Here is a 21,046-nt window from a genome sequence, read left to right on the forward strand (position 1 = left end):
TTATAATATTTATTAGAAATAAGTTGTCTAATACTGAGACTTAATTCTTAGCTACTACTAAGTAGTTTGTTTTTTAATCATTGGAAGTAAGGGTTCTAAATGAATTTTTCCGTTTTAAAGCATCTTTTAGATTTCCTCAAGCAATAAATGCCTTTAGTCTGTATTTTGAAGAGAAACCAAGTTAAGGTGAAGAAATGATAGCCATTAATAGTAATGATAATAGGTAACATGTGTTAAGTGTTTGACACAATGCCAAGCATTTTATATGGTTTATCTCATTTAATCCTCACAACAACTTTTTAAGGTAGGTATCTTTGTTACATCCTTCCACTATAGAAGCAGAAACTACAACCTAGAGTGGCTAAATAAATGATACTTCAAGGTCATGTTGCTAGTAAGTGATGTAGCCAGGACTTGAACCAAGCCACTCTAAGACGAGAGCACCTGCTCTTAACTATTACCGAGCAAACCAGAAAATCATAGTGAGAATAGTAAATATGTATGTCTTAAAAATTAGTTCCCCAAACTGTATTGTCATCAGTTTGTTTATATTTTGTTTGCATGTTTACATTCAGTTTTAGCAAAGTACATGTTGGCATTTCAGAGGGCTTATTTACGGGGCTTCTAATTCATATTCTTAGTTGATGCTAACAGTTCTCTCTTTTTCTTTCCTTGATAGTAAAAAACCCCTTTGATGAAACATTTGGAAAAATACAAGTAAGTAAAAAAATCACAATATTGATACTTTGTCTCATGTTTTTGTTTTGTTTTGTTTTGTTTTTTTCTTTTTGTCTTTCCTAGGATCTCAATGGCAGCATATGGAGGTTCCCAGGCTAGGGGTCGAATCGGAGCTGTAGCCACCGGCCTACGCCAGAGCCACAGCAATGCGGGATCCGAGCTGCATCTGCAACCTACACCACAGCTCATGGGAACACTGGATCCCTAACCCACTGAGCAAAGCTAGGGATCGAACCCGAAACCTCATGGTTTCTAAGTCGGATTCGTTAACCACTGAGCCACAACGGAAACTCCTGTCTCATGTTTTATATGTAGTAAAAGTAGTAGGATGACTATCAACTGAAAACAATAGTAATTTTAAAGGTTCTTTTAGGTTGAGGCAATACATTTTCTTATTTTGAATATTCCTTAGCTATAGTATAATTAAGCGTAAAGCAGATTTCCTCCTAAGAGCTGAACTGTTTATCGCTTTATGGTAAAAGCCAACTGCCAAGTAAGATTTCCAGTGGCATGTCATCTGGGAATGAGTATGTGTGTTTTCTTCAGTTGTTGATACACTAGCAGTTTTTGTCTTTTTTGGCCTCATTTTGTCTCTCTTTGTATTTTTGCTCATTGACATGCCTATTCATCAGTCAAGAAAGCAAAGGATTTAGAGTTTATGCACCCTATTTATAATTCCTTTTCTTTTTTAAAGATTTATAGTATTAATTTTAACTTGAGTTTTACTCACATGAAAATATTTTTCACGTACCATCCGTCATAAGTTATGATATTTGAGCTTACATTATAGTACACAATTAGTTGTTAATTTTTTTTATGATAGAAACTGATAGTAATATAAACCTGTATGGAAAACATTATTTGTTGTGCTGAATGATGTGTAATAATGTGTAATCAGATCCATAGTATGATGTTAGTAATAACTATTTTTAGTAGTATTCTATTGTGGTGGTACTTGTTTTTTAAAAATTGACTTCATCAGTTATGATGTTAAGTATAACATTGCTACTGGCATCATAATTTTAAATTGGCACAATACTCACTGAGCATTGAAAATACAAGCTTATATTTTCTTCTATAGACTTTTTCCCCTTGGGGGAAACTGAGGTTCCTAACCTCTAAATAATAGTAATAATTGTAATGAAGATAATGACAACTCACTTATATTATAGTGCTTTATTCTGTATAAGGCACTATGCTAAGGGTTTAAAATCCATTGTCATTTAATTAAGGACTTGATACAAAAATTGAAAATATCTTTGAGGAGAAAATTGACGGAGAATAGAAGAGGGAAATGTTTAAAGGTGATAATGTATAAGAAAATTTGGTAGAGTTACTCTGCAGTTTGATTTTTTTCCCCCTCCAAGAATGAGAACTTTGCTTCAGAGTATAATTTATGTTACTAAAGAAAATCTGGAGCTTACCAAACATATAGTTAGAAGATAGCTATTTCAAATTATAAAAGTATTTTTGTTCAGTGAAAGATACTTTAAAGCTTATTTTAAATATGGATTCATTTGTAGACCTTTAACATGTTTTCTGGGTGATTAGTAGGTACATTTCAAGCTGAACGTTGAGATAATCTGAAAGGCAGACAATGGAAGAAGTTTATAATGAGACTACAAGCTAATATAAATTTCTGTAAGAAAGTAACTTTAAAATTTGAATTATAGGTTTTTCAGATTTACTTCTGGTTTATCATCCTGGTGCTAAAGATTATTGACCTTTTTGTTTCTCAGAATTGATTTGTTCTCACTTATAAAATATTCCATAAAAACTATTTAGATCATAATTTAGTTGATCATTTGGACAGCCCTTGACACCTTTGTAATATATAGATGGCTGTTTTTGAATGAGGTGCCATTGGAAAAATAATTCTTGAAAAAATTATACTCGAGCTTTTTGAGTATTTAAATTCTTTGTGTGAGAATGTAATCGCATGTATATTACACAGTATGAGATCCAGTAACGTATGTTTAGGTTTTGTTATTTCTTCCACTTGTCTAGTCCGGTGTTAGTATGTGTGAATCAAAAAGATGAAGTTTATTCTCAGGCCTCTGAAGTTCATTAAAGATGTAGTCACAGAGGACAGTGTCAAATTTTTGGATTTAGATTCAGTTTTGAAAGGGACATGGGGGTGGACATGATCAGGACATATAAAACAAAAGGGAAATCAGTCTCTGTTCCAGATGAGGGAGCAGACAAACTTCAAAACACTCAGCTACTTTAGTCCCAAAGCTTATTCAGATTTACCTTGGTTTTATATATCAAGTCCACAAGCTACACACTATCATTGAAACTCCTTCTCATCTCATTTTATTGAACATATTTATTAAAAACGATTTTGTGGTTTAATCTGTCAGCGTTGCATAGCTTTCAGAATCCTGGATTTCAGCCCCTATGGTTATTTTTTGATGTCAGATTTTTGCTGTTTGCATTTTTAAGCCCATGTGACTGGCTTAATTAGAATCTGGTTGAGATAGAATGGGGGGGTAAAAAGCAAAAGGGTTGGAAGGCATGTAGTCAGCAGAAGGAAGGTCGCTTATCTCTGTCGACCATCTTTCATAAAACCAAGGGCTTCGGAGGCAGTGTTGTGGAGCCTTTGATGAGTTTTCTTCTTCCTAGTGTCATTGATTAAAGCTGCTTTGATGAAATTATGTCACCCATAGTGTGCCAACTTGTCTCTTCTGTTCTTGAACCTACTCATCCAGTAATTCTGTTTTGTTCAAAACTCCAAGAGAAAGGAAATAATAAAGACATAGACCCCTTATGAGTCATGAATTTATTTCAAATAATAAGTTATTATTATCACCTTCCTCCCCTCCCCCATTGCTTATATTAGTCTCTCTTAATTGCAGTTGCTCTTAAATAGGGCATCTCATCAGTAGTCTCTAATCCAGTCTCCTTTCATATGGTTAGAGTAATGTTCCTGATACACAATTCTGGTGTACTCTTTTTTTTCTCCTGAATGTTCAGAATGAAGTCAGACTCTTTGTCTTGGTATCTAGGGCTCTCTAGCTGTTGATTCCAAACTACTTTTCCAGTAGTTTGCGAAGTCAAAGTAGGCTACTTGTTATGTAAGAAATATAACAAATGCTTTTATGCCTTCTGGCCTTTGTTCATCCTATTCCTTCTGTATGGAATGCTGGTCAATTCTATTCTTTCTGTGAAGCCCAGTTCAGATAGTTCCTCTTCGAAAAATGGATCTTCCCTCCCCTCCTTCTTCTGTATTTACATTATGCTTTGTTTGCAGCTATAACATTTAATATGTTTTTTGCCCTTGAGATAGAAATCATCCTCTTCACTGGGTTTCTCACTTTGCTGAGAACACTTCTTAGCTTTTTGGTAGATGCTCATTAAATGTTTATCTCACTTCAATGATTCATAAATTTATACAGGGTCACTTTGGGAACCTAGCAGAGGTTGAGGTGTTATCATAGTATCAGAACACATTTCCTTATTATGTAATTGAATCAGATTAACGTAAAACATGAAGAAAATAGTGTTGTAAGAACAATATATGTAAGCATGCATTGCATAGAGGGTGATTGGGAGCATTGCTTTGGTGGTTGGGGAATTTTTTGTATTATGAGATCTTTTCTAGCACTAACCTTAGTGCCAATTTCCCAGTCATCCTGAAGAAAGTAAAATATAAGGTTTCTTTAAAATATGGTAGCCATTGGTTAAATATAAATTTGTCTTTCAGATTATATAGTTTTGATGATTTTTAAATTCATTTACTGTTTTTCTTTTTGAATAAGATTATTATTTGGTGCATATTCCCCCCCTTGGATTTGGATATTTTATAATGATTTCTTTTAAATTTAGGAGAGTCAAAAAAATCTTATGATGAACACTTTATACAAGCTTCATGATCGATTGGCACAACTTGCAGGTAATTGTTTTAACATTCATAGTCTCTAAAAATGTTTTGAAAATTAATTTGCATATGTAGCATGCAGTATCAGTAGAAATGGTTTTTCCCAAGTTCAGTGTTGTTAGGTTATATTTGTGGGATATTTTCGCATTAGCCATTAGCCGTTTTTATTCCCTGTAAGGAGTGGGGCTTTATTTGTATAGATACGTTTAATCAAGGCTTTTTTCTCACCTGCCATTATGTGTAAGATGAAGTATAGATGTATACTGTATTATATAATAAAAATCATCATATTTATGTATCATGTTAATAGTAACAAAATTCTGAGAGCTTATAAGCTATATCAGTTGAATTGGGTAAGCAACGAATTTACTAAAATATTAAAGATGAAAGTGCAGATTTTCCTTTTGTGGTTATGTGTCATTTCCATGGAGAAAGTAAATATATTACAGAATTTTTTTCTCCTGACTCATTTCATTTTCCTCATATTTTGCTCTTAGCTATTCTTTGAGAGCTTCTCAGGTATCAGTGTATCTGCAATTAGGAAAATATGGATGAACTGGCATCAAGTTTGCATCTATAAACTTTGGTAGCACCTTATCTGTTTATTACCTTTTAACTTTTTTAAGTTATTTCACATAATCTGCAAGAAGAAACTTTGAATTACCTTCATATAAATAGAAGAAGGTAAAAATGTAGTTTTTCAAACTTTTGTCTGTAGCAGATGCTTTTATAGAAACCAGGTCACTGATAGAAGCCTAATAAGTAAATGTGAAGCTTCTCTGGTTGAACGAAAGCATTTAGAATCCTGACAGTTCCCCATCCTTTCACCAATTTTTGTTTTTTTCCTTTGGGTCCTTAATTCTGGTCAGTTTTGGGGGCTTGAAATTCTGTATATATCACTAAAAGTCTTCTTTGCAGTAACTGACAGAATCTGACAGACTCTGATTCCTATGCTACAAACTAATGACATTTATTTGATATGCTGAAGCACCTAGAAATAGTATATAATCTAGCTAGGAATTTCTGATGTTGCTGCTACAAGGTTCTACAGCTGTCCCTATGGCAGTGTTTTATGAAGTGTGTTAGATCACTAGTGCGTAGTCCGGGGTGCTTTTAAAGATATAGATTCCTTCCACTAGAACAGGGGTGTGCAAACTTTTTTCTCTAAAGAGGCCAAATAATAAATTTTTTAGGCTTTGTGGGCTAGGCTGTCTCTGTCACAACTCCTTTATTCTGTTAAAGCATGAAAGCAGCCATAGATAATACATAAATGAATGAGTGTGGCTGTGTTCCAATAAAATTTCACTTATAAAAACCAGTGGTAGGCCAGATTTGGTCTATGGGTTTGCCAGCCTCTGCTGTAGATCTATGGAATCAGAGTCTCTGAGGACAGATTATAAAGTTTGAAGACTAACTTGTTCATATGATAGGTATTTCCATTCGTTTTACAGTTATTACCATTAAAATTTGGCTCCTTGAACAAAACATAAATAGGAACATGGTTGCTTTTTCTTTTTCTTCTTTTTAGGGCCCCACCCACAGCATATGGAAATTTCCAGGCTTAGGGGTCTAATCGGAGCTGCAACTGCCAGCCTATACGACAGCCACAGCAATGCTAGATACTTAACCCACTGAGCGAGGCCAGGGATTGAACCCGCGTCCTCATGGATACTAGTTGGGTTTGTTACCACTGAGCCACAGTGGGAACTCCAAGTTGCTTTTATAATAGAAAAATTTTACTTTACCTGTTGTACTTTTATGTTCAAAAAAATTTTTTTTAGACTAGTACCTTAAAGAAACAGGCAGGAGAAACTTGAAGTTCAGTATAAGGATAATTATCTCTAATAACCACACATAGCCTTGGGGAAAAATGGCTTGGGATTCTCTTCTTATAAATAGTTACAAGAAAGGAAAATGTAGTTTTCCAAACTTTCGTATGTAGTACACCTTTTTGTAGAAACCAGGTCATAGCTAGAAGCGTCTGTCTAATTTTCCTATTGATCTGTGTTATAATAATTTTTAAGGCATGCTTAGTTAATACTCCAAAATGCATATTTCAGTTCAAACTTATTTGAATTCATATAGCTTTGGTAACAAGTGTATAAGTTAGCACAATGAATTTTTCCTTTTGCAAAATAATACATCAGTGGAGTGCCTTCTTTGTGCCAGAATCTGTGGATAGGCATCAATGTGACATGGTTCCTACCCCTTGCTAACTATTTTATTGGGAATATAAGAAGAAGACATGTTTCTGTCTAGACTAAAATACATTTAAAGGTATGGTTTATGTGAAGATAATTGTTTATATTGCCTATGTTTATCTTCTTTCTTTACTGAGTATAATAATATAACCTATAATTGTGTAATTTATAAAACCGTTTTTATAAATCATACTTATTTTTTTCTGTTTAGCGTAGTACCGATTCAAAACTAATAATATGCTCATCTTTCCAGGAGATCATGAATGTGGCAGTTCTAGCCAGAGAACACTTTCTGTTCAAGAGGCAGCTGCATATTTGAAAGTAAGCAATGAAATTAGAATTTTATTAGTGCTCTTCTTAAAGTTTATATAAATCATTACAACATATCTAAAGTACCATGCATTTGATTACTTCAATTGTACTGTTAAAAGCTCGGGCCTGCTGTTTGGTGTAATGTGAGCAGATAGAGAAAGCAGAATTACTCAACATTTTTTGTTTTAGTTTGTTTTAGAACATTCTCTGTGAGAGAATGCACATTAACATGGAAAGGGTACAAACACCTTTGGTGAGAGAGAAATTGAGGTGGGTAAGTAGCATATAAGAAAGCAAGTAAGCGTCTAACCATTGTCATTTATTTCAAATCTTCTACTCCAGGATAATTTCACTTCAGAGTACTAAGAGAACTTGCAGATGCATTTTCTGTACCACTGTAAATCATCTTTAGGAAATCCTAGATGAAAGGAAAGGGACTGGAAGGTTAAGATGGACAGGTGTCACTCTGACTTAGAAAAAGAGGAAAGTGGATTTTGAAAACCATACTGGGGAGGTTGATATTAGTCCAGTTCCATAAAGATAGTTTCATAAAAACTTGAGTACTCACAAATAGAAATGTTGATCCCTAGAAGTTAGCATCCATTCATTGCAAATAAATCATTGCTATTATAAATGAGATTTTAAAAATTTCCTTTTCTGGTTGTTAATTTTTGCGTATAGAAAGGCAACTTCTTTTTGAATGTTGATTTTTTAAAAAAATTTTGCAACTTTGCAAAATTCTAATGGTTCTAATGGTTTTTTGTGTGTGTGTGGAATCTGTAGGGTCTTTTATATAATAAGATTATGTTACATACAAATGTAATTACTTCTTCCTTTCCAAATTTGGATGCCTTTTATTTTCTTTCTCATCTAATTGCTCTAGCTAGCACTTCCAGTACTCTATTGAATAGAAATGGCAACAATGCACATCTTGGCCTTCTGGGGTCCTTTCAGACTTTTTCTATAGATGCATCTTTTCTGGACTTATGGGTGTATATTCCCTGCTAGAGAGGTTTTGCAAGATTCTTTTTACAGGAGCTTGTAATCTCTTGCTCCCTCTGGTGTCTGTCTGCTATACTTTGGGGCCTCTGGAGCAGCAGTAAGCTGTTTAGCCTTTTTTTTTTTTTTTTAATTTGCAGCAGTCCCTGGGTATCTAGACTATGTGTGTTAGGTCTCAGTACTCTGAAACAGGTGATACAGAAACCAGTCCCTTGGGCAGCTCCCTGAGAAACTAAAACATTGGACACATGTTCCAACTCTCCCTCTTCAGGGATAAGCCAGGCATTGGGGGTTTTCTGCCACTCATTCTGCACTGAGTTGGGGGTAGGGCCAATGGCAAGTGAGTGTGTGTTCATTGTCTTTGATCTTGGTGGCACTAGCCTAGTGCCTTTATCTATTAGTGCTTACATTCAAGCAAGACAGAAACCAGTCTCTCCAGTAGCCCCTGAAATATCCAAACATTAGACATATGTTCCAGTCTTCTCTCCTTCCCCGAGGAGAAAACAGGAGTTGGGAATTTTCTCCCAATCATACTATGCTATGCCGAGGGAAGGGCTACTTTCATGCAGCTAGTTTAACACTTGCTTGGGTATAGGAGCCTCTTAACTGGTTTCTGGATTTCTTACAAAGGGAATAGGTCTGTGTATTGTTTAACTTGTGTCTCCATGGAAAAGACCGTCTGGGGTTTCCTAGTCTGTCATCTTGCTGATATGACCCCCTCATTTAAAAGAAAATTAGAATGTAATATAGTACTAAGGCCTTCAGTGAGGTTGGTGAAAATCTGCCATGATATGCTTGTTAAAAAAAAAAGAAATATGGAGTTCTCTTGGCACAGCAAGTTAAGGACCCGGCATTGTCATTGCAGGGGCTCAGGTCACTGTGTGGCATGAGTTCCATCCCTGGCCCGAGAACCTCCAAGTGCTGAGTATGCAGGCAAAAAAAAAAAAAAAAAAAAAAAGAAATATAGATTTAGTTTTTAACTTAATTCATAATTTGTATGTAGATACCCAAGGGATTTTAAGATAATAGAATATGATGGAGGTTAGATGTTGATACAAATTCTAGTACTGTCATTCTAGCTGTGTCTTGATAAATTTTGAACCTCTTCCTCAGTTTGAAGTGGGACTGTTGTTATTTTTTTTTTTTTTTTTTTGTCGACATCTACTTTATTTTTTTTTTTTTTTTAATTTTATTTTCCCACTGTACAGCAAGGGGGTCAGGTTATCCTTACATGTATACATTACAATTACAGTTTTTCCCCCACCATTTCTTCTGTTGCAACATGAGTATCTAGACATAGTTCTCAATGCTATTCAGCGGGATCTCCTTGTAAATCTATTCTACGTTGTGACTGATAAGCCCAAGCTCCCGATCCCTCCCACTCCCTCCCCCTCCCATCAGGCAACCACAAGTCTCTTCTCCAAGTCCATGATTGATTTTCTTTTCTGAGGAGATGTTCATTTGTGCTGGATATTAGATTCCAGTTATAAGTGATGTCATATGGTATTTGTCTTTGTCTTTCTGGCTCATTTCACTCAGTATGAGATTCTCTAGTTCCATCCATGTTGCTGCAAATGGCATGATGTCATCCTTTTTTATGGCTGAGTAGTATTCCATCGTGTATATATACCACATCTTCCGAATCCAATCCTCTGTCGATGGACATTTGGATTGTTTCCATGTCCTGGCTATTGTGAATAGTGCTGCAATGAACATGCGGGTGCATGTGTCTCTTTTAAGTAGAGCTTTGTCCGGATAGATGCCCAAGAGTGGGATTGCAGGGTCATATGGAAGTTCTATGTATAGATTTCTAAGGTATCTCCAAACTGTTCTCCATAGTGGCTGTACCAGTTTACATTCCCACCAACAGTGCAGGAGGGTTCCCTTTTCTCCACAGCCCCTCCAGCACTTGTTATTTGTGGATTTATTAATGATGGCCATTCTGACTGGTGTGAGGTGGTATCTCATGGTAGTTTTGATTTGCATTTCTCTTATAATCAGCGATGTTGAGCATGTTTTCATGTGTTTGTTGGCCATCTGTGTATCTTCTTTGGAGAAATGTCTCTTCAGGTCTTTTGCCCATTTTTCCATTGATTGATTGGTTTTTTTGCTGTTGAGTTGTATAAGTTGCTTGTATATTCTAGAGATTAAGCCCTTGTCAGTTGCATCATTTGAAACTATTTTCTCCCATTCTGTAAGTTGTCTTTTTGTTTTCTTTTGGGTTTCCTTTGCTGTGCAAAAGCTTTTCAGTTTGATGAGGTCCCATGGGTTTATTTTTGCTCTAGTTTCTATTGCTTTGGGAGACTGACCTGAGAAAATATTCATGATGTTGATGTCAGAGAGTGTTTTGCCTATGTTTTCTTCTAGGAGTTTGATGGTGTCCTGTCGTATATTTAAGTCTTTCAGCCATTTGGAGTTTATTTTTGTGCATGGTGTGAGGGTGTGTTCTAGTTTCATTGCTTTGCATACAGCTGTCCAGGTTTCCCAGCAATGCTTGCTGAATAGACTTTCCTTTTCCCATTTTATGTTCTTGCCTCCCTTGTCAAAGATTAATTGACCATAGGTGTCAGGGTTAATTTCCAGATTCTCTATTCTGTTCCATTGGTCTGTCTGTCTGTTTTGATACCAGTACCACACTGTTTTGATGACTGTGGCTTTGTAGTATTTCTTGAAGTCTGGGAGAGTTATGCCTCCTGCTTGGTTTTTGTTTCTCAGGATTGCTTTGGCGATTCTGGGTCTTTTGTTGTTCCATATAAATGTTTGGATTGTTTGTTCTAGTTCTGTGAAAAATGTCATGGGTAGTTTGATAGGGATTGCATTGAATCTGTAGATTGCTTTGGGTAGGATGGCCATTTTCACAATATTGATTTTTCCAATCCAGGAACATGGAATATCTTTCCATTTTTTTACATCTTCTTTGATTTCTTTGATTAAGGTTTTATAGTTTTCGGCATATAGGTCCTTTACCTCCTTGGTCAGGTGTATTCCGAGGTATTTGATTTTGTGAGGTACAATTTTAAAAGGTATCGTATTTTTGTATTCCTTTTCTAATGCTTCATTGCTGGTATACAGAAATGCAACTGACTTCTGAATGTTAATCTTATATCCTGCCACTTTGCTGAATTTATTAATCAGTTCAAGGAGTTTTGGGGTTGAGTCCTTAGGGTTTTCTAGGTATAGAATCATGTCATCTGCATACAGTGACAGTTTGATCTCTTCTCTTCCTATATGGATGCCTTTGATTTCTTTTGTTTGTCTAATTGCTGTGGCTAAGACTTCCAAAACTATGTTGAAGAGCAGTGGTGAGAGTGGGCATCCCTGTCTTGTTCCAGATTTGAGTGAGAAGGCTTTCAGTTTTTCCCCATTGAGGATTATATTTGCTGTGGGTTTATCATAAATGGCTTTGATTATATTCAGGAATGTTCCCTCTATACCCACTTTGGCGAGGGTCTTGATCATGAATGGATGTTGAACTTTGTCAAATGCTTTTTCTGCATCTATTGAGATGATCATATGATTTTTGACTTTTTTTTTGTTAATGTGGTGTATGATGTTGATTGATTTGCGTATGTTGAACCATCCTTGTGAACCTGGGATGAACCCAACCTGGTCATGGTGTATAATTTTTTTGGTATGTTGTTGGATTCGGTTGGCTAAGATTTTGTTGAGAAGTTTTGCATCTATATTCATCAATGATATTGGGCGATAGTTTTCTTTTTTGGTGGTATCTCTGCCTGGTTTTGGAATGAGGGTGATGGTGGCCTCATAGAATGTCTTTGGGAGTATTCCTTCTTCTTCAACCTTTTGAAAGAGTTTAAGGAGGATGGGCACCAATTCCTCTTTATATGTTTGATAGAATTCACCTGTGAAGCCATCTGGTCCTGGGCTTTTATTTGTAGGGAGTGATTTTATGACCTCTTCAATTTCATTTCTAGTGATTGGTCTGTTCAGTTGGTCTGTTTCTGCTTGATTCAGTTTTGGCAGGCTGTAAGATTCTAGAAAATTGTCCATTTCTTCCAGATTGTCAAACTTATTGCCATATAGTTGTTCATAGTATTCTCTTATGGTTTTTTGTATTTCTGCTGTATCCGTTGTGATTTCTCCTTTTTCATTTATAATTTTGGTGATTTGGGTTCTTTCTCTCCTCTTTTTAGTGAGTCTGGCCAGGGGTTTATCAATTTTGTTCACCTTTTCAAAGAACCAGCTCTTGGTTTTATTAATTTTCTCTATTGTTTTTTGAGTCTCTATTTTATTGATTTCTTCTTTGATCTTTACAATTTCCTTCCTTCTGCTGACTTTAGGACTTCTTTGTTCTTCTTTTTCTAATTCATTTAGGTGGAGGGTTAAGTTGTCAATTTGGGATCTTTCTTCTTTTTTGAGAAAGGCCTGGATTGCTATAAATTTCCCTCTGAGCACTGCTTTCGCAGCATCCCATAGATTTTGAGAGGTTGTGTCTTCATTATCATTTGTTTCAAGATAGTTTTTAATTTCCTTCTTGATTTCCTCATTGACCCATTGGTTTTTTAGTAGCATGTTGTTTAGTCTCCATGGAGTAGGTTTTTTCTCTTTCCTTTTCCCATGGTTGATTTCTAATTTCATGGCATTGTGGTCAGAGAAGATACTTGAGATAATTTCTATGCTCCTAAATTTATTGAGATTCGCTTTATGTCCCAATATGTGGTCGATTCTTGAGAATGTTCCATGAGCATTTGAGAAGAATGTGTATTCTGATTTTTTTGGATGTAGTGTCCTGAAGATATCAATTAAGTCTAACTTTTCTATTGTTTCCTTTAGGATCTCTGTTGCTTTATTGGTTTTCTGTCTAGAGGATCTGTCCATTGATGTGAGGGGGGTATTTAGGTCTCCTACTATGATTGTATTCTCATCAATATCTCCCTTTATGTCTGTTAATATTTGTTGTATGTATCTGGGTGCTCCTATGTTTGGGGCATATATGTTGATGATAGTAACATCCTCTCCTTGGATGGATCCCTTAATCATTAAATAGTGTCCTTCTTTGTCTTTCTTTATGTCTTTTGTTTTAAAGTCTATTTTGTCTGATATGAGCGTTGCAACTCCTGCTTTTCTGTCATGTCTATTGGCATGAAATACTTTTCCCCAGCCTTTCACTTTCAATCTATATGTATCTTTTGTCCTAAGGTGAGTTTCTTGTAGGCAGCATATTGAAGGTTTTTGCCGTTTTATCCACTCAGCCATTCTGTGTCTTTTGATTGGGGCATTCAGTCCATTGACATTTAAGGTGATAATTGATAGATGATTATTTATTGCCATTTGATCCTCGTGTTCCAGTTGATTCTATGGTTCTCCATTCTTCTTTTTTTTTTTTTTTTTTTTTTTTTTTTGGTTGGATGGTCTCCTGTTATTATCTGCTTGAGTGTATTTTTTTTTTTTCATTTTTTGCAAATGCAATATTTGGTTTTGGCTTGTGGTTGCCCTGTTTTTTAAGTATGCTAACCCCTTCCCATAATTGTGTGTTTTAGCCTGATGGTCCTGTAAGTTCAAACACTTCATTATTATATTAAAATTAAGAAGAGAGACATACATACAAACAAAAAGGATTATTTACCTCCTAACATCCCTTGCCCACATTTTATGGTTTTGATGACTCTTTTATTTTTTTCTTTTTAATTTTATTTTGTTTGAAGCATGTTCATGATTAAATCTGTATGCTGGCTTATTTGAGTGACTGCTCTCTGATTGTATCTTCCTCGGGACTGTTGTTATTAATTAATAGCTGTCAGAGTTGTTGAGAGAGTTTAGTATATATAAAGTACCTGTCTCAGTGCTTTATGATTATAATAGCTTCCCAATAAGTTTTATTTCTTTTTGGGTTTTTTTTAGCTAGTTAAATCAGTGTCACTCTGGAGAGAGTTTTCTGGTAACATGCAACAGGATTTGTCTCTCAACCTTATTCTCTTCTTCATTTTCAGTTGTGACCTGGATGAGAACCTTGGTGGATAGTGAAATAGTTAATAGATTGGATAGCTAAAGAGTCAGGATCCAGGAATCCCTGTTGTGGTGCAATGGGATCATTGACGTCTCTGCAGCACCAGGACACAGGTTAAATCCCTGGCCTGGCAGAGTGGGTTAAAGGATCCAGTGTTACTGCAGCTCTGATGTAGGGCACAACTGTGGCTTGGATCTGATCTCTAGCCAGGGCACTCCATATGGGGAAGGGGGTTGTGGGGAGGGGTGGCCAAAAAAAAGAATCAGCATCTGAAAAGGTCTAAATAAGAAGCGGTTATGATTATGGAGCTCTGTCTTAAGGATGGAAAAATTGTTGGATGGATAATAGGGGTGGGGAGCTAAGAAGGCATTGGATTGAGTAGGCTGAAGGGAACATAGAATGAATTATTCCCAGAAGAGGGTGAAACATGTGGGAATCCAAAGCCAGCAAGTGATTTCCTTGTGAGATAGTTGAAAATGTTTTTGTTTTTAGCAGTGGGAAAAACTGCTCCCAACCAGTGATTACCTCCTGCTTTCTTTCTTTCTTTTATTCTTTCTTTTTTTTTTTTCCAGTTAAATCTCTCCGAGAGGTGAAAACACATTATGACTATGGTTGGTCGTAATTTCCTGGAGCCGTATTAATTTACATTTCAGAAGAATCCTGAGACTCTTAAAAATCTACCGAATTCTGTTTGAAGAAAGGAGTAAAGGAATGAGATAGGGCTTGGGAATGGGCTAGGGCTTGATGAGTAATTAAGACTCAGGGGTTGGTGTGGAAGGATGATTAACTGCCTCCCTTTCCCCTCCCCAGCTGTTTGATTGCAGTTGTAGGATATGATAAAAAGAAGGGTCACAGAACTGAGCTGAGTTGGGACAAGTTGGAGTCTAAGCTGTAGGTACAGGAGATTAGTTCTATTAAAAGACTCAGGAGCACCCATGTATGAGTGGGGAACTACCAGTATTGAGTTTTAAAATATAAATTGATGTTAATTCTACTCTTCAAAGATTTTCGTATCTTTTCTTTGAACTATTTTATGGTTCAGATTGGGTTTTGCCTTTTTAAAAAAAATTCAGTAGAATTTCTAATGTATATTTTTACAAAATATTTGGGTTATTTCTTAGTTATTTTATATAGAAACATTAATATCCTTCTTACACATTTAAATGTGTGTGTGTGTTTTAACTTTTTCTTTTTGGAATCCCATTTTTAGGTTTTCAAATGCTGTGAAACCTGGTATGGCTTTTTCTATCAGAGATGCAGTTTGGACTGCTACTGGGGAAAAAAAAAAACATTAAACAGGAATCCCCCCCCCCCCAGATGTTTAAAGTCTAAATAAAATCTTTTAGGTGTTTTCTTTTTTCTTCTTTTTGTTTGTTTTTTGATTTTTAGGACTGTACCCAGCAGCATATGGAAGTTCCCAGGCTAGGGGTCAAATTGGAGCTGTAGCTGCCAGCCACAGCTAGAGCCACAGCCACAGCAACACAGGATCCAAGCTGCATCTGCAACCTACACCACAGCTCATGGCAATGCTGGATCCTTAACCCACTGAGGGAGGCCAGGGATTGAACTCGTATCCTCATGGATACTAGTCAGGTTCATTATTGCTGAGCCCATGAATGCTTATTTTTTCAATATAACATTAACCCATGCTTATGATTTAACACATATGTAGAAAGTAAAAGGAAAAATCCATTTCATTTTTTAAATTCTTTTTAAATTTTTATTTATTTGTATTTATTTTTTCTTATCAAGTAGTCTTAATTGTAATCAATTGTTATTTCCCCAGTACATTATTTTTTTTTCTACTGTACAGTATGGTGACCCAGTTACACATACATGTATAAAAAATCCATTTCAAATTCACCACCTAAGGTTATTAGCAACTCATTTGGGTCCATGTGTCTCTTTCATATTATAAATATTTATGTATTTTTTCCCTTCTAGTTAAGAACATTTTCCCATGTCATTGTTCAGATTTTTAAAAACTGTTTCTTTTTATTACTGGTTAGTATTTCTTTACATGATTGTATTGTACTGGTTTGTAGTTTTTCAGTATTATGAAAGCATTCTAATTTTTGCATGATTTTCTGATCATTTCCTTAGGAAATAGTCCTAGAAAGGAAATTACTTTTTCAAAGAGCTTTTGTTAATGCTTTTGATATATGTTGCCAAAATTCTTTTCTAATTTGTAATGACAGTTCAAAACTGGCTATTTTATTTTACCCAGATTCTGGCATAAATATGGAAGAACCTCACTACAAAGCTGGTATCAAATGATGACAATACCTATATTGTACCTTTTATGTATTTATACTGCCATTTCACCTGCAGTACAATTAAGTTTTTTCATTCAGGAGTAAATGAGCCAGAGGATATAGAAAACTCCTAAAGTACAAGCCATTTTTTTCCCAACTTTTAGTGCATTTTTCTTTTTTTTTTTTTTTGTCTTTTTGCCATTTCTTGGGCCGCTCCCATGGCATATGGAGATTCCCAGGCTAGGGGTCTAATCGGAGCTGTAGCTGCCAGCCTACGCCAGAGCCCCACAGCAACACGGGATCCAAGCCTTGTCTGCAACCTACACCACAGCTCACGGCAATGCCGGATCGTTAACCCACTGAGCAAGGGTAGAAATCGAACCCGCAACCTCATGGTTCCTAGTCGGATTCGTTAACCACTGCGCCACGACGGGAACTCCCCTTTAGTGCATTTTAAGCACAGTATTAGTAAATGTTTGATGAAGTAAAAGGAGTAAATAAGCCTTCAGTAAAAGTTTTTAAAATTTTTCTTCAATTTGATCCTTTACAGTCCATTTTTATTTTATTTTTCACACTTTCTCCTTAAAAAGAAATTTAAATAAATGTGACAATTAATTTGAATAACTTAAACACTTTTTCTAACTCCAGTGTTTTTTTTTCGAGCTTTTTATTCATGATTTTTGAGATTGAAAGTTTGATTTGTGAAAAGTTAAGAGGTCCCTCTGGTGGAACATTTAGGAAATACATGGCACTATATTTTGGTGAAAAGACATAAATTGCTTAAATTAAATGGTGGGAAATTTGTATGATAACAATAGAAATATGTAATGGATGATGGTTCACCTCCTAGGTCACTTTCAAGACCTGTTTAATTTTTAACACAGTATGTTTAAGATACGTGAAGAATATAATAGGGAAAAAGGTAGCTGCAAATGTGTTAATTTATGGGCTGGATAGATTTTTATGGACTAGCTTGGAATGCTAATCACTGTTAATAAAATTGTGTCTTTGTGGAAAAATAAGTGTTCTAAGAGATGGAATGAAGAATAAATTTCATAATAGTAATAAAAGTATTTTAAGTACAATTTATCTTAGTACTTTCGATATATTATTTCTGATTTCACAATGATCCAGCAAAGTAGGTGATATCAAACCCACTTTATAAAGAAACTAAAGCTCAGAGGGGTTTAATGACTAGGTCATCCAGCTAGTATGTGATGGAACTGTGAGTAGAATCAAAGAACTTGTTCTTTTCATTATGCTGCTCTGCCTCTTAAATCGAAGGGCTGGGTTTATAACCCCTACCTTCATTTATTGAGTGGGCAAGGGACTGATCCTGAATAGGGTTTAGGATCTAAAGAAGTGATCAAAGTGTATGTATCTGTATAAGTGACATATTTTCTCTTGTTTCCATGTAAGGTTGTACATATAGCTAGTCACTTGTGGAATCATGATCTGATTCCATGAGTTTTTGATTCCAAGAACCTTGTTCTTTCCATTATTCCTGGAGGCAGAAGATCAAGTCTTCGCTGAATCATTAAGAATTAAATCATATTCACTATTGATTTCTGTGTGTCATATTTTACTTAATTTAAAAGGTAACATCTAATGCATGGTATATATCATCTCACAAATAACAAGAATATTCACTATTATTACCATATAAATTATCCATTTTGAACTATATCCAATAGATTTTTAATATTTATTTGACTTCTCCTTGTGGTATCTTTTTCCCTCATCAGTGTTTTGTTGATGAGGTGAATCTTTTATGTGAAACAGTATTATTTTTGTACTTTGGAACTATAATCCAAGTTCAAAGCATCGGATATGGGTTTTAAATATACACATTTTTGACCAGTTATTTTGAAAATAAGGTAAATTTGGAATTGGGAATTATGGGTGTATATGTTTGTATATACATATACTGTATTAAAATAAAATAGATTTGTTGAAGTTTCCGTCATGGCCCAGTGGTCAAAAAATCTGACTAGGAACCATGAGGTTGCAGGTTCGATCCCTGGCCTTGCCCAGTGGGTTAACGATCCAGCGTTGCCGTGAGCTGTTGTGTAGGTCGCAAACTCGACCTGGATCCTGCATTGCTGTGGCTCTGGCATAGGTCGGTGGCTACAGCTCCGATTAGACCCCTAGCTTGGGAACCTCCATATGCCGCAGGAGTGGCCCTAGAAAAAGGCAAAAAGACAAAAAAATAAAATAGATTTGTTAAAGATTTAAGAAAACATGCTTTGAATTTAGAAAGATTTCTGTGAGGCAGTGAGAAGTGTGTTGACTCAACTATTGCCTATAAGTAATTATGTTAATAATATACCTACTTTTAAAATTAAAAACTTAATTTCTCCCTGAGTTTTGTCATCAGTTATTAGAAAACTGGTGTTTTATGATATTAGAATACCTTACCTCATGGGTTGGCGAACTACAGCCCATGGGCTTGTTTTTGTATGGCCTGCTCTCTGAGGTCTTACAACATTTTTAAAGGTTGCTTAAAAAAAAAAAAAAAAATAGGAGTTCCCGCCATGGCGCAGTGGTTAACGAATCCGACTAGGACCCATGAGGTTGCAGGTTCGGTCCCTGCCCTTGCTCAGTGGGTTAACGATCCGGCGTTGCCATGAGCTGTGGTGTAGGTTGCAGACAAGGCTCGGATCCCGCGTTGCTGTGGCTGTTGCTGTGGCTGTAGGCTGGTGGCTACAGCTCCAATTCGGCCCTTAGCCTGGGAACCTCCATATGCCGCGGGAGCGGCCCAAGAAATAGCAAAAAGACAAAAAAAAAGAAAAAAAAAGTAATGTGACAGAGACCAGACGTGTATGCTGCAAAGCTTAAAATAGTCACTCTTTGGCCCTTTACAGAAAAAAATTAGCCTATCCCTGCCTTACAGGTTTCTAGGTGGATCCAAACTGTGAATAGTAAAACACTGCAGACGTGAAATCAGGTGGATGCTGTGTATGCTACCATGTTAGCATGAGCTGTTTAATTAGTATAAGCCAGAAAAAAATTTAACTTCTTCAAAAAAAGTCCATTTTATGATACTATGGAATTCCGTGCACTATGTAGATATATATGGAAGTAATGGCGTACTTAAGAACTCAACACCCTATAAAATCTTAAATGAAGTTTTAAATGAATTATCATTTGCTTTTTGAAAATATGTATTCAGAAAGGAACATTCCAGGTAGTGGTTGGATATTGAGGGATATTAACATAGGAAAGAAAAACAGAAAATGAGAAAAATAACAACACCTACCCTTTTCTGCCCTTGCCGTTTTACAACTAAAAGTGTTAAGTTCTTTTGCCTCTATATAATTAGCTTATTAGAGTAAGTGTCCTTGTTAATTTGAACCATTATGTACATTTTAAGGTAATTAATGATATTATTTGTAATATCTTTTCCTAAAATTTTGATACTTATATAACTAGAAAACATAGAAATTTGTTTTTACAGTATTTGAAACTTATGCTTATAGTATAGCCTACTAAATTCTGTGTAGTAATGGAAAAGTCATAATATTCTGTATATTGTATTAATACAAACTGAAGAGCATATATATAAATACAGGTTAAATGCAGTGTATATGTTTCATTGATTTTTTTTTTTTTAAATATCCATGTCTTTCAAGGGTGCTATGATGTCTGTATCTTTGAAGGATAAAGTCTTTGAAAGGAACTAAATGAGTACAAAATCCCTTTTAAAAATCAATACTATGCAAAGAGGAATCAGTGCAATGTCTTCAGCACCGTGTATAACCTGTATTAACCTTGCTTTATGGATTTTCAAAATCCTGTGTAGCTTGTGTTTCATCTAATCCTGATCCATGTGCTATAACCAGAAATGTGTTCTCCTGATGCTCTTTTATCAAAGCTTTAATCTCTAATTTTAGAGCAAGTGAATATGAGCTCTTTGATTTTTCAGTTATATACAAAGTGACTTCTAGTAGTGTATTTATAATAATTGAAACAGTAATTGCTTGATAATTTTGTATAATTATATAACATTTTAAAGCCATATTAAACAAAAAACACTTCATTATTTTCTAGTTCTTACTCATATAAGTATATATCTTTTTTCAATTAAAGTATAGTTGATTTATAATGTGCCAATTTTCATATATCTTTTATAGTTATAAATATATTAGGTTGAAATTTTTTTTTTTTTTTTTTGTCTTTTTGCTATTTCTTTGGGCCGCTCCCACAGCATATGGAGGTTCCCAGGCTAGGGGTCGAATCGGAGCTGTAGCCGCTGGCCTACGCCAGAGCCACAGCAACGCGGGATCCGAGCCGCGTCTGCAACCTACACTACAGCTCATGGCAACGCCGGATCGTTAACCCACTGAGCAAGGGCAGGGACCGAACCCGCAACCTCAGGATTCGTTAACCACTGCGCCACGACGGGAACTCCTGAAATTTTTTTTTTAACTTTTTAAAGCATATAGCTATTTAGCTATTGGCGTGATCTTTTCTGTGTTCATAATATCCCTCTGAAGTGATCTCATACATAAACCATTTCTCAATAATTAAGTACTAACGTTGGTTATAAATTTTTTATATTTATAAATATTGCTGAAATTATCACACTTAAAAAAAAAAAACAAAACCAGATAGCCTATAGTTATCTTAAGCATCTGAAAAATCCTGGTAGTAGTTACACATAAGTAATGATACTAGCAAGATTAGTTCTGCT

At 35.5% G+C, this 21,046-nt stretch overlaps 1 protein-coding gene and 1 long non-coding RNA gene across 2 annotated transcripts in view; one reads left to right on the plus strand and one right to left on the minus strand.

Moving 5' to 3' along the window:
* The window catches only part of LOC146403307 (uncharacterized), an 897,172-nt gene that overhangs the window by 244,067 nt on the left and 632,059 nt on the right, over positions 1–21,046 (minus strand). The window lies entirely within an intron of this gene.
* LEMD3 (LEM domain containing 3) overlaps positions 1–21,046 on the plus strand; it is a 67,637-nt gene that overhangs the window by 32,120 nt on the left and 14,471 nt on the right. Inside the window, 3 exon segments of the mRNA NM_001315597.1 lie at positions 680–717; positions 4,567–4,633; positions 7,073–7,140. Coding sequence (NP_001302526.1) covers positions 680–717; positions 4,567–4,633; positions 7,073–7,140 — 173 coding nt within the window.

The sequence above is a fragment of the Sus scrofa genome, chromosome 5, assembly GCF_054392235.1.
Source record: "Sus scrofa isolate SSC_HxYL_T2T_F1_AM1 chromosome 5, Sscrofa_HxYL_maternal_Yorkshire_Landrace_v2.0, whole genome shotgun sequence".
NCBI lineage: Eukaryota > Metazoa > Chordata > Mammalia > Artiodactyla > Suidae > Sus > Sus scrofa.